General features: G+C 40.9%; 1 protein-coding gene and 1 long non-coding RNA gene across 16 annotated transcripts in view; both read left to right on the forward strand.

Moving 5' to 3' along the window:
- The window catches only part of Afm (afamin), a 74,095-nt gene that overhangs the window by 20,834 nt on the left and 40,098 nt on the right, over positions 1 to 13,163 (forward strand). For 4 of the 15 annotated variants that reach the window (XM_029568506.1, XM_029568511.1, XM_029568514.1 and 1 more), the window contains exons 1-5: positions 7,402 to 7,494; positions 7,715 to 8,475; positions 9,589 to 9,640; positions 9,766 to 9,907; positions 12,098 to 12,306. The exons of 1 other annotated variant lie outside the window; for it this stretch is intronic. In XM_029568506.1, coding sequence (XP_029424366.1) covers positions 8,373 to 8,475; positions 9,589 to 9,640; positions 9,766 to 9,907; positions 12,098 to 12,306 — 506 coding nt within the window. In that variant the 5' untranslated portion in view covers positions 7,402 to 7,494; positions 7,715 to 8,372. 10 more of the 15 variants (XM_029568509.1, XM_029568508.1, XM_029568510.1 and 7 more) reach the window with 10 other exon arrangements.
- On the forward strand, positions 894 to 4,745 carry LOC115072111. The gene is made up of 3 exons (XR_003851170.1): positions 894 to 1,031; positions 2,171 to 2,229; positions 4,625 to 4,745. It is a non-coding gene; the product is annotated as an uncharacterized LOC115072111 (long non-coding RNA).

Below are 13,163 nucleotides of genomic sequence, written 5' to 3' on the forward strand. Positions count from 1 at the left end.
TCCTCCTCCTCCCCCCTCATCCTCCTTCTTTTTGGTTTGTTTTGTTATTTTGTATTTTTGTTTTTGTTTTTTGACAGGGTCTCCCTAGTCCCAGCTTGCCTGGAAGTCACTATGTGGACCAGGTTGGCCTCGATCTTAGAGATCTGCTTGCCTCTGCTTCCCAAGGACTGGGATTAAAGGTGCATACCACCACAGCCTTCATCTGATGCCCTCTTCTGACCTTCTTGGACACTGCATGCATGTGGTACACACATAAAAACACACATATAAAATTTTAAAATGGAAAAATTTTTTACATTGTTACATTTATTTGGGGGCATGCAGGTGTGCCCTGGTGTGCATTTGGAGGTCAGAGGACAACTTGTGGGAGTCAGTTCTTTTCTTCCCTCATATGGGTCTCAGAGATTGAACTCAGATCCTCAGGCTTGGTGGCAGGTGGCTTTACCCTCTGAGTCATCTCTCTGGCCCAGATTATAAAGATATTTGTCTTGAGAGTCTCAATATGTCAAAATAGGAGAGACCCAAAAGGGGTGGGAATTTTACTTTCATTCTCTCAAGTAATGCTTTAATTGCCAAGAAAAAGCCTATGTTTTGGATTTAGACACTTTGTACCAAGTATAGTATTTGGCTACTGATGAAGGGGGATTGATATTGTACATGAATTTCCTAGAAAGATCTAATAATTTCTACAATGTTGTGAATAATACGGACTATTTTGGTCTGTGATTATATAGCCCTCAAAAACTCATCTGACTTTCACAGAAAGTTTCAGAAGACCATTGCAAAAATGGAATATGTAAACTTTTTATACACACTCAATTTAAAACCCAAGATGTGGTTCTGTAACAAACATTCTGGAGAATCATTAACTGATTCTGTTGGGTGTCTTTGAGCATAGGTTTCTTGTCGACTTAGTGAGGTGGAAGCCTGAACTGACAGATGAGGAGCTTCTGTCTTTGTTCACAAGTTTTACGGCTGCAGGGGAGAAGTGCTGTGAAGCCCAGGAGCCTGAAGCCTGTTTAAGTAAAGAGGTAGTTGCATTGTTTTTCATTGAGATTCAGCTGGTGTTCCTGGTAATATACAACACAATACAATATAGCACAACACAACAAATACGATAATACAATACAATACAATACAATACAATACAATACAATACAATACAAGTCCCTTTAGGACCTGCTCCTCTCTGCTGAGTTCAAGAGTCCCCTGTTTGAGAGCACAATTGCCACAAAGTTAAATATTCCTGATAGAAGCTTTGGACAGTCTCTGCTGTGATAACATTTTATAAGAAAGCTGTTGGACAAATCTGGGTTCTAAACCTTATAGCCTTGGCCATGTAATTTAAATGAAATTGAAGTTCATCATCTGTAGATAAGGATGGTGATAACTACGTTCAAATTATACCTTACTTCTCTATCCTGAATCATTGATCATTTTAATAAAATGGGGTCAAGGTGACTTGTCAAGGAAATCATAGTCAGCTGCAAAGGGAGGAGAGCAGGAAGGGTATAAGGAAGGGAAGGGTTTAGTGGTGGCTGTTCCATCTCCCTGGACCTTCCCAAGATCACTCAGGTGACAGTATATAAGGGAATGGAAGGTAACGGAGCAGAGACAGTGGCTGTAGAGTCTGTTGCAATTTGCTGTGGTATGATCCATTACCTGTGACTGTCATCCCCAATGGATGGCTCTGTGGAGGGCTTGACGAGCGTTCTCCAATTTCCTTCCTCATTATTTCTTTCCCAGCAGCATGTAAGTCTTTCACAGCTGGTACACGCTCATGAACCCCATGCAGACTCACAGACACACGTGTCTTTCATTTGGCTTGGGAGTCCTCTACTTTTCTGAGTGACTTTTTAGTCTATGGAAATATTAGGATAAAAATTATTAGTTTGTTAAAATATAGTTACGTTAACTAGAAGACATTAATCACTGTCTAGCATTTACCTGAGTGTGTCCTTAAGGATTATGTAAAAGGGGGGGATAGATTTTTTTTTTAGTGCATAAAAAGACTTCAGTGTGTCTGAAGTTTACTTGAGAAACCAATGACCTCTATATACACATTACAGAAGTGATTTATAGTTTCATTCAAAGTTTGGAATAACATGCTTCCTTACATTTAAATATTAGCAATATTTTTCTATGTTTTTATTTCTGTTTTTTCTCTAAGCGTTCAAAAATGGATAACTAAAGTCAAGCTGCTTGAGAAACAAAGTTAAAACACCAGAGGTAATCCTTTCTCTGTCACTCAAATGTCAAAAGCTCCACGTGACTACTTAGCTTCCCTGGCTCTTTTTCTTCTTGCACTCCAAATACCTGTTTCTGACTAATCCTCTGCACCTTGGAGCTCACAGAGCCTGGTATAGGTCCTCTCGTGCTTCTTCAGATGCCAGTCACCATATGTTGGGTAGCAGTGCTGTGTTGGGACAGGAGTGTTCAGTTTCTGAACCCCCCAAAGGCATCTACTTCTCTGCCTTTATTTTTTTGAGTGAGAAAAAAATAGACAATGGAATCTCTGAATGTTGGTACAAAGTAGGTAGGTAAATGAGGCATGGTGGGACATACCTGTAATCCCAGCGTTTGGGAGGCTGAGGTAGTAGGATTGATACAAGTTATTATTATTATTATTATTATTATTTTTGGTCTATTTGAGACAGGGTCTCCCTGTAGCCCAGCTGGCCTGGAACTTGCTGTGTAGACCAGTGTGGCCTTGAACTCACAAACATCTGCCTGCCTTTGCCTCCTGAGTGCTGGGATTAAAGGTGCAAACCACCATGCCCGGCCTTAGATTGATACAAGTTTGAGGCCATCCTGGTATACTCAGTGAGTTTCAGGGCAGCCAGGATGATAGAGTAAGATTCTGTCTCAGAAAGTTAAGTTGGCATTAGAGACAAACTTCAGACTATTGTTGGACTGTAGGGAGGTGGGTAAGTCGAAACAGGGAATAATATCTTGGATGAGAAGGGAAGAATCTGGATGTCCTCTTACTGGTTATGGGGCATGCTTGAACCCAGCCAGTGAAGGCATCTACAAGAACAAAGAGAAGTTTATGCCTTTTTAGGGGGGTTATGTGGGTGAAATCGATTTGCCATTCGGTGCCTGGAAGGTGCTCTCTAGCCTAATGAATAGGGTGGGTGGGGGCTGGCGGTAGCATTGGGGTTGAATCTCCTGAGAGACCTGGCAGGAGACAGTGAGTTCCCACAAGAATTGTTTGTCCTGTGGGGTCAGCTGGAATTGTGTGTTTAGAAAGGAGAAGAGGGAAGTATTATCTAGGTGGAAAAGGGAGTGAAGGTAGGAAGGAATAGTGGACATGAGAGAAGGTTTTGTGACTGTGGTCCTTGCAGGGGCGAGGTTGAACAGATGCTGGGGAACCTGGTAGCTCTGCGTGTTCCCTTAGCCAGGTGGTTGGTCTCATTATTGGCTGTGGAGATATATTTTCCATTCTTTTGATGCCCTCTATAGTGAATAATCACTGCCCTTGTTGGTAATTGGGCAGCTTTCAACAGGTCATGAATAAACTGGCCACTGACTGTGGGGGTTTCCTTCTGGGTGAGGAACTCTTTTCTCTCCATATCAGAAAGTTAGAATGGAGACTGTTGTAGGTGTATTTTGAGTCTGTATAAAGGCTATCTAAGTCTGTAAAATGGTGATTATTGAAAATTCTGAATTCAGGTAAAATATTTCTGTTATTGAGTTAATATTTAGGCCAAATTTGGGTGCACAAGCGGATCAAGCATTTAGGTTTTAGTTAGGTAAGGCCCAGGCTTTGAGAGATTTTTTTTTTCCTGAGGCCACTGGGCTATCTTTTATCATCTGGTTTGAAAAAAGTGCAGGATGCGGCTTGCAGCAAATGGTAAAGAGTCTTTCTCTCTCTCTCTCTCTCTCTCTCTTTCTCTCAAAGGGTGGTGGGAGAGAGGGAAAGGATACAAGAAGCTTTAGATTCCTTGAAGCAGTCCACATGACCTTCAGGACAAAGGCCTTCTCCTCCTATGTGGCAATGAGGCTGGGAGAAACTGTGGCCCCAGGTGGGATGAGGTCTCCAGGTCACGCACTGGTGCTATTTAGCTTAAATAGGCTTGGGGACGATCAAAGTCTAATGGGGGGAAGGAAAGAGGGAGAGGAGAAGGGGTTTAAGAGAGAGGATTTGTTCAGAAGATCCTTCTGGTTTTCAGCACCAAAATATTAGGAATAAGTCATAGGTAGAAAAGATGAGCAACCAACCTTGACAATCTAGATTGAGCTTTATTATAGTCAATGAGAGGCAGCTAGCTCACTGGTGGGAATCAGTAGCAGCCACGTAGGTCAAGTGACAAGAGAGTTTAGGTATGTTTGTATGTAGAAATAGAGTCACGGGGTAGGATAGGGACAGAATGTCTCCTGAAGAGCTTAGAAGCATTCATCTGATAAGAGCCTCTTTTGGTGGGAAGACTCATTTGCAGAACGGGAATAGCTTTACAGTTGAGGGTTTTTTGAGACTTCTCTTTAGCCTGGACATCAGCAAGGGGCAGATTTGCAATTCCATATGCAGTTCATAGCTGCCACTAGTCCCATTTCACAAAATATATGACTGATTTAAAACATTTTAGATTCTTTTGATGAATAAAATGATATTTTTTCTTTTCAGCCAGTACTGCCTTGCTGTGGTGAATTTCATCTCCTAAGAAGAATGAAGTAGAAGGGCTCTTCTGTAGCCTTTACTGAAATCATGTCACTACAACAAGCAATAAAACAAGAGTATAAAGCTATTTCTCAGACTGATGTCCTCTGTCAACCTGATCAAAGAATTAATCATAGGGCTGGGGAGATAGTATAATTGATAAAGCGCTTGCTGCACAATCATGAAGACCAGAGCTTGATCCCCAGCACAGTGTAAAATTCCAGGCATGGCTTACCAACCTTTTTAAAAATCATTATTAAAAAAAATTTGGGGGCTCTTTTTGAGACAGGGTCTTCCTGTAGCCCCAGCTGGCCTGGAACTCAATATGTAGACCAGGCTGGCCTTGAACTCACAGAGATCTGCCTGCCTCTGCCTCCCGAGTACTGGGATTAAAGGTGTGCACCACCATGCCTGACCAGGCATGGCGACATACACTTGTAATCCCAACACTGGGAAAGTGGGACAGAGACAGGTAGATCCCTGGGGCTCTGGGGCCAGCCAGCCTAGCATAGTTGGTGATATCCAGGCCAATGAGAGACCCTGTCTTAAAGAACAAGTAGACATATTCCAAAGAACAACACCTGAGGTTGACCTCCAGCTTCCACACGCATGTACACCCATATGCACCTGTATATGCATACACATGTGCTCCTGTACACACACACGAACACACACATACACACAAAATTAAGCAATTATGATTCATTTTCTTGCCAGTATCTTTTGCACACCAGCTGAACCTGCCTCATTCTCTGGAGTTCAGAACCATGAGAATCCCTATCTGGGAAGAGTGCTTCCACATCCTGCTCTTGCCCCTGGGGGAGGGACTGGGGCATCAAGGGCACCATAGTTAGCTTTCCTGGAGACATAACTTTGGGTTATTTTTTAAAAATGTATGAGTGTTTTATCTGTGTGTATATAAGTATAGTGTGTGTTTGTGTGTGTGTGTGTGTGTGTGTGTGTGTGTCTGTGTGTGTATCCAGGCAGGCCAGAAGAGGGTGTCAGATTCCCTGGAATTGGAGCTAAGGACCACAGAGAATGTTAACTGCCATGTGGGTGCTGGATATTGTACCCTGATCCCAAGGAAGAGCAGTAAGTGCTCTTAACCACCGAGCCATCTCCCCAACTGGATAGTTTTTTAAAGAAAGAATTGGTTTAACAACACATACCAGTTTTTTCCAGTGCCAACTCCAATCTACTGATAGTGGCTGTGCTATGAGTAACACTAAGGCTGAGCTTGGCTCAGGGTTAGAGCATAGTGAGCAGTTAGCAATGTCTTCGGTGGGAGGTAGTCAGGCAGCATTCATCCATGCCATTGGAGCTAGTGTATCAGATCCATATCTGATAATTCCAAGAGGTATAGAGTAGGGTTAGGAGGAAACAGCTCCAAGAATGCATCGCAAAAGCTATGGTGAGCCTGGTGTGGTGTTGCATACCTATAATCCCAGCACTTGGAAGGTTGAGGCAGGAGGATCACATTTTTTAGGACAGCCTGAGCTAAATAGTGAGAACTTGTCTCCAAAACCAAAACCAACCAACCAATCAAACAAATTAAAAAGAGATACTGAGCACTATAGGACTATTTAGAGGACCCCAAAAGGCTAGTGGTAACTGGCCAAAAGCAGCCTTCTTCATGTTAACCCTAGCTTTCTGTTTCACCAGGTCACTCATATTCTTAAACTGATATGTCCCAAATCTAAATGATAATGAATTTAGGGTTATTTTAGGATACAGATATATATATAATGTTTTACATATATGTAAATTGGTTATATATATAAATATAAAATTTGCGACCTGTATATATACACATACAAGTACATGCACTTCTTGTTTAGGAAGCCAGAAATGAGACCATTCGGGAGCAGAATCAAGTAACGGACTGTAAACCTTACCAATATTCTGGACCAAAGTGTGTCATTTGTAAGTCAGATAACTGAGGGTAGGAATGGTACATAGTAACCAGTGATCTCCTATTTCCAACATTCTTCATTTCACGTGGATCTACCCCTTCTCTTTAGTCATCAATGACCTATTTTCTGCTCTAGTTCCAAGAACTTGATGAATAGCACAGCAGGCAAAGCTGAGGAACACCAGGCAGTGTGAATGCCAGCTTGTGTGGTGTGGACTCGAAGATAGACCCGAAGTTTTATCTGGGTCCATGGGCAAATGAAAAGAGCCCGCGTCTCAGATCCTGCTCTGGCAATGACAGTGTTGTGTGCTTGCCAGCCATATGACAGTCAGATGGACAGTCAGCACTTGGCGGTAGGTGCCATTCTTTTGCATTTGCCTCCAGTCCTGTGCCTACCCCTCCTCCTCTCTCCAGGGACTTGGAAATGTGCCTATTGACACCTGAGTCCTGACCATTTGTCTGACCCGGGGTAGTACATGTTTACCTTCTGCTTTGCCACTTTAGAACTTTGCACATGTCAACAAGCTTTTCTATGAAATGCGATATTGTAGACTAGTATTTACCAGACGTGTTTATCAATTTTTATTGCAAGGCCCTTGTGTTGTAATCTTGAATAAATAATGGGATCTGAATTATTTGTCTTAAAATCCGGTATTCGTTAATGAACACCAGAATTTCTTCCTTGTCATTAATTTTCTCATTTTTATAAGGATCCATTTAGCCTTAGAAAAAATATTCACCAGGAAAGTTAATTGTTAATCATAATTGCTTGAAAAGAATATAAGTGAAGACTTCATTTCTCTCAAGTGGGGGAACTTCCATAAAAATCTATCTGAAACAATGAAGACTGTTAAGTCTCTGTCTCTTCTTGTTTTCTTCAGCTACATTAAATGTCAGACTCTTCAGACAAGCTTGCTCCATGCAGGTAGGAAATCCTGGCTACAGTCTGTGAATCCCATGTGTAAGCGTATGGTGAGCATGCATAATGACTGTGGAAAGGCTTATCTTTCTCAGCTGTCATCACTGTCAAAAAAGAGTCATTGAACATTGGGAGAATGGCATGTGTAGAATGAGCACAGAGTTAACATTGAGACCTCTCATCCAGGCATATCTCACGTTACCCTTCCTTCTTGTTTCCACTTTAGATGAAAGAATGCTACATTCAAGCCGGTGTCTGAAATTGGTTAAGTGACTTCAGATAGAGCAAGAGTGTGAATGCCTGCAGGAACAGTCATACAAGCTGCATTATTCATAGTGCCCTTCATTATCATGCACTGTGCTCAAGACTCCATTGAATGTCTTTATTTAATCCTGTGTGCAGGTGTACCTCTACAGACGCATGTGTGTGGGTGCATGTGCATGCGTGTGTAGTCTGGAGGTTGACATTGGGTGTCTTTTGCAATTGCTTCTTCACTTCAATTTTTTGTGATCCCCCATTGAACCATCTTAATTTTTTCAGTCTTTCACTGAAACTTGAGGTCACTGATTGGTTAGACTGGCTGGCCAGCAAGCTTCAGCATCCTTCTATGCCTGTCTCCCATCACTGGAGTAACAGATGAGCTGTATTTTTTAAGAGGTGCTTGGGATCCAAATTTGGGTTTCAAAGCTTGTACAACATGCACTTTACCAACTGAGCTGTCTCTGCAGGCCCTCATTTAAGTTTAATACCCTCCCAATGTAGTAAAATTTCATTTTGTAATAAATCCAAATGGGTTTTTTTCCCCTCTATTTTTCATAAATAGAAACTGAACTCTGAAGAGCTGTCTCTAAAACCCTTATTTTGCTTATCAATAGTAATTGTTAATGATAGTTTACTTATTTAATGGAGCGCCTTTAAGATTTTTAGAAGCTGTTAGTATAGGAAGGAAGATACTGCTTTCATGGAGAACACCTGCATGTGAATGTGGTGAGTGTGTAGATGAAGAGGAGGTGACCAGCAAGCCAGGCAGAGTGTCAGTGTTTGGGATTTTATTCCCAGTGCTAACATTTACTTTTGATTGTGCTAATAGCTTTTAATGAAAGAGTAAAAGTTAAGTAACCAAGTTTAACTAATTCAAAACATTCTCTCTCTCTCTCTCTCTCTCTCTCTCTCTCTCTCTCTCTCCGTGATGATATGTGTGTGTGCATGCGGAGTCCAAAGGACAACCTCGGGTGTGTGGCTTAGATGCCGCCCACCTTGGTTTTTGAGACAGAGTTTCTCACTGGCCTGGAGCTCACCAAATTAGACTAGGCTAGCTGGTCAGTAAGCCCAAAGATTTGCTTGTCTCTACCTCCCCAGCACTAGCTTGCATCACCATGCCTGGCTTTTTTAAAAAGTGGGTTCTGAGGACTGAACTCGATCCAAGCGCTTTACCAACTGAACCATCTCCCCAGTCGTTAATTCAGAACTTTAAACACAACTGCATGCAGTTTACTTGTAAACCAATGATAGATTTCAGCTGCACACATGTTCAAATATTTTTAAAAATCATTCATATATTAAATTCAAGAGAAGTCATATTCTATATGAATAGCTCCTATTATTAGGGCAAATGGAAGTAAACTTAAAAAGTCGTGAATGCATAAACATAGACTGCAGAGTTTAAAGGGGGATGTTGGTCTGGGAAATTTCCTCTTTTGCAAATGTCTTAGTCCATTTAAGCTACTGTACCAAAATACCATAAGGTGGGAAGATTATGTGCATAAGAAGTTTATTTCTCATAGGACTGGAGGCTGAAAGTCCAAGATCAAGATATCAGCAGACTTGGTATCTGGTGAGAGTTCTCATATTTGGTGCCTTGTAAGAATCTATTTTCTGGTCCATAAATGTTATCTTGCTGTTTTTTGTATGGTAGAAGGGATAAATGAGTTCTTGTGGGCCTCTTTTAGAAGGGCACTAACTCCACTGATGAGGGCTCCACCTTTTGACTAATACAAGTTCTCACTTTTTAATGCCTGGTAGGTTAGGGTTTAAATATATGAATGTCAGGGAGATGCAAACATCCAGATCACAGCAGCAAATAAAACTTTTTTTTTCCAGCTATGCAGCATATGAATAGCCAGAATCATCCAGAGGAGCGCTTAAGAGACACGTGAGTTTTGTAATCAGTATTCTTTTGTTTGGAATTTGAAAATAAATCATTTTGGGATGAATAGGGCAGCAATGATAACAAGGGAAGAAGGGAATTAAAATTCAACATACAAATTTATGTTTCAGCACCAGCATTATGGTTGCTCAGTTTCTTCAGAAAGCAACTTATGAAGAAGTGAAAACTGTAGTTAAAGAGATACTAGACCTTTCAGAAAGGTGTAAGCATCTCAAACCACATGAGTTACCTTCAGAATGTACTCATCAATTGGTAGGTGAATTGTACATTGCTGTATTCTCCTTTCCAAGTTATATTATAAACAAAAGATGTCATTATGCAGGGGACTAACTGAATAATTCTGTAGGACACTGTAAGGCAAGCATATTTATATGAATCAAACCTCAATTATAATTTTTGTAGGCTTGTAAACCTCTATTTAATCAGTTTATCTCTGGAGACCAGTCTCTGAGGGCTAAACATGCAAGAATAAATTGTTACCATGGATACCAATGTGCTGATCTATGTTGACCCCTCTCCCTGCGTCACCAGAATATTATCTGACACACTCCTACAGAGAACTTTGGGAAGTTGAGGTACTAAGTTTTAAAAAGTTTCTTTGAGAATATGAAAAAAGAAACAAATATCATGTATTCTTTTTTTAGTCAGTAGAAAATAATGGGAATTATAATTGCTTCATTGTAAAACTTTGCCTCGTGATTAGCAAATTTCATGAAAATAAGAATTCCCCTAGGGAATTTGTGCTTTTAGTTTTGAATGACACACTCACAAAGGTCAAAGGACAACTTGTGGGAGTTGGTTCTCTCCTTTCACCATGTGGACCCACGGACTGAACTCAGAACATCAGACTTGGCAACAGGTATCTTTACCCATGGAACCCCCTCATCCCCTGCTGAAAAACCATGCTCTTTGAATCAGTTATTTTCATCCTAAATAATTAAACATATAAATGAATAACTTTTCTCCTTTCTTTGTGGAAGTTTTTTTTTTTTTTTTTTGCCTCATCTCTTGAGGCTAATGCCTGCCTGTCGTGTGTAGACTCTGAGATGTTATCTGTTCACATTTAAAACGAAGGTTAAGTAGTGGCTAGACACATTTTATTGTGATTCCTATTTCCACTTCAAAAGATGAATTTTTCTACATTTATCCTTCAAGTTTGAAACACATAAGCCAGTTGGGGTTCACCAAACCCCACACATTTATTATCACCTAAAAGTATTTGAAAACATTGAATCATTACATTTCCAATTGGCTAGCTGGCAGTGAACACACATTGGCTCAAAGTTAAATTCTTAAAATATATTCCCATGGAAACAAAACTAAAAATGGAAATAAGAAAAGCAAATGAGTAGTTCCTTTTTGGTGGAGAATTGGCATTAAAAAATATCTTGCCCTGAAAATTCTGAATTATGTTTCATTATTCAAAAAATAACATCTTGGGGCTGGAGAGATGGCTCAGTGGTTAAAAGCAATGGTTGCTTTTGTGAGGCCCTGGGTTCAGTTTTTAGCCCCCACATGGAGGCTAACGACTGTCCACAGCTCTAGTTTTAGGGAATCCAATGCCATCTTCTGGCCACTACCCACATTGCGTGCACAGGTGCACTTCCATACATGCAGACAAAATACTCATACACATAAAATTAAAATGAATAAATAAAAAAGCCAAAATCTCAATTTCTTGAATATAAAGCAATTGTACAAGAAAGAGAAGGGAAAATGATGAATTCTATGCATGTCAGCATGTCTGAATTTAGATTAAGAACCCTAAAAGGGGCCAGAAAAATGGCTCAGTAAGTAAAGGCACTTGCCGTCAAGCCCAACAACGTGACTTGGAAATCTAGGACCCACATACTGGAAGGCGAGAAAGAGCCCATTCGTTGAAGCTGTTTTCTGACCTCCATGCGAGTTCGGTGGCATACTCCCCCATACACAATAAATAAATGAATGTAAAAAAATTTAAAACATAAAGATTTTCACTCAAAGGATTTATGCCTGGGTGTTGAGGAGATAGCTCAGTTGGTAAAGGGCTTGCTGCGCAAGTATGAGGGCTTGAGTTCAGATCACAGCACCCATGGCATGCACAGCAGCATGTTTCTATAACCCAGCACTAGGCAGATGCCCTGAGCTTGCTGGCCAGCCAGTCTAACTTAATTAGTGAGCTGCAGGTTCAATGAAAGATATTGTCTCAGAAATAAGATGGAGAGTGACTGAGAACCCCCCCAACGTTGACCTAAATACATGTACACACACCTGCATGTACATCAACACACTCTCTCTCTCTCTCTCTCTCTCTCTCTCTCTCTCACACACACACACACACACACACACACACACACATGACTGGATTCAAAGTTCAGCACCACGCAGCGAGTTTCTTAGCTTTCCTTGGTAAGAAAGTCATTCACATATGTGTCCCCTTTAAATTGCCATTTCCTTCCACAGATAAGTAATTTCTTCAAGTATATTTGCAACAACCAAGGAATGATTGACAAATATGCATTCGCTGATTGTTGTAAGACAAATAACACAACAAGACTCAAATGCTTCCTATCCTATAAGAGAGATGATGCAGTTATCAGTGATATACTCCTGATCTCAGAGCCTGAGCTGACCTGTGGACTGGAGGACAATCTAAAGTCTCTGAAGGCAAGGTAGGCCACTTCTTTCTGTCATGGTCTTTTAAGAACAGTATTTACAACTTTCAAGACATCCTTTTTGTTTGAAATTCTCCAAGAACACAATGAGTTTTTAAAATTTAATTTCATTTATTTTTATTTTATGTGTATGACTGTTTTGCCTGCACATGTGCAATTGGGCCATGTGTACGCAATGCCTACAGAGGCCAGAAGAGGCCATCAGATCCCCTGGAACTGGAGTTATGGACAATTGTTAACTACCATGTTGGTGCTGGGAACTGAATCTGGGTCCTCTGCAGGAGCTACAAATATTATTAACCACTAAGCCATCTTTCCAGCCCCTGCAATGTTGATTGTATGATGTTCAAGAGAAAATTTGAGCTACAATCTATTTTTTCTCCTTCGGAATGGCAAGTGCCAATCAGTAGGGCTGAAAATACTGTGGAGGATTAGAAATGATTAGGACCTGTAAAGAGCGCATCTCCTTGATTAGGAAGACCATCAGCAAATGATACTAAAAGTGTTGTGGTGAAAACAAGTGTGAATTTAATAAATGTTAGGATTAAAATGACGAGGTTAGCAACATTGAGGAGGGCAAGTAAGAGAGCTTGCTACTGAGTAACATCTAATCTGACCAGAAAAGAGGAAGGACAGGGATCTGGGAAAACAAGGGAAATCTAGGCAGGCTCTAGCTGACTCCCATGAAGCCCGCCTGACTCCCTGAGGAGCACAGCCAAGGCCTCCTTTTCCTTCCTTCTGGTAAACTTCCCAATACGTGGGTAGCTATGCCTTTATACATATTTTGCATCTAATGGGTCTAATGGTAACAAACTGAATTGTGGGTAAGGATAGATTCTGAGAAAGCCTCTGCC

The sequence above is a fragment of the Nannospalax galili genome, unplaced genomic scaffold (assembly GCF_000622305.1).
Source record: "Nannospalax galili isolate Female #2095 unplaced genomic scaffold, S.galili_v1.0 scaffold800, whole genome shotgun sequence".
Taxonomy (NCBI): domain Eukaryota; kingdom Metazoa; phylum Chordata; class Mammalia; order Rodentia; family Spalacidae; genus Nannospalax; species Nannospalax galili.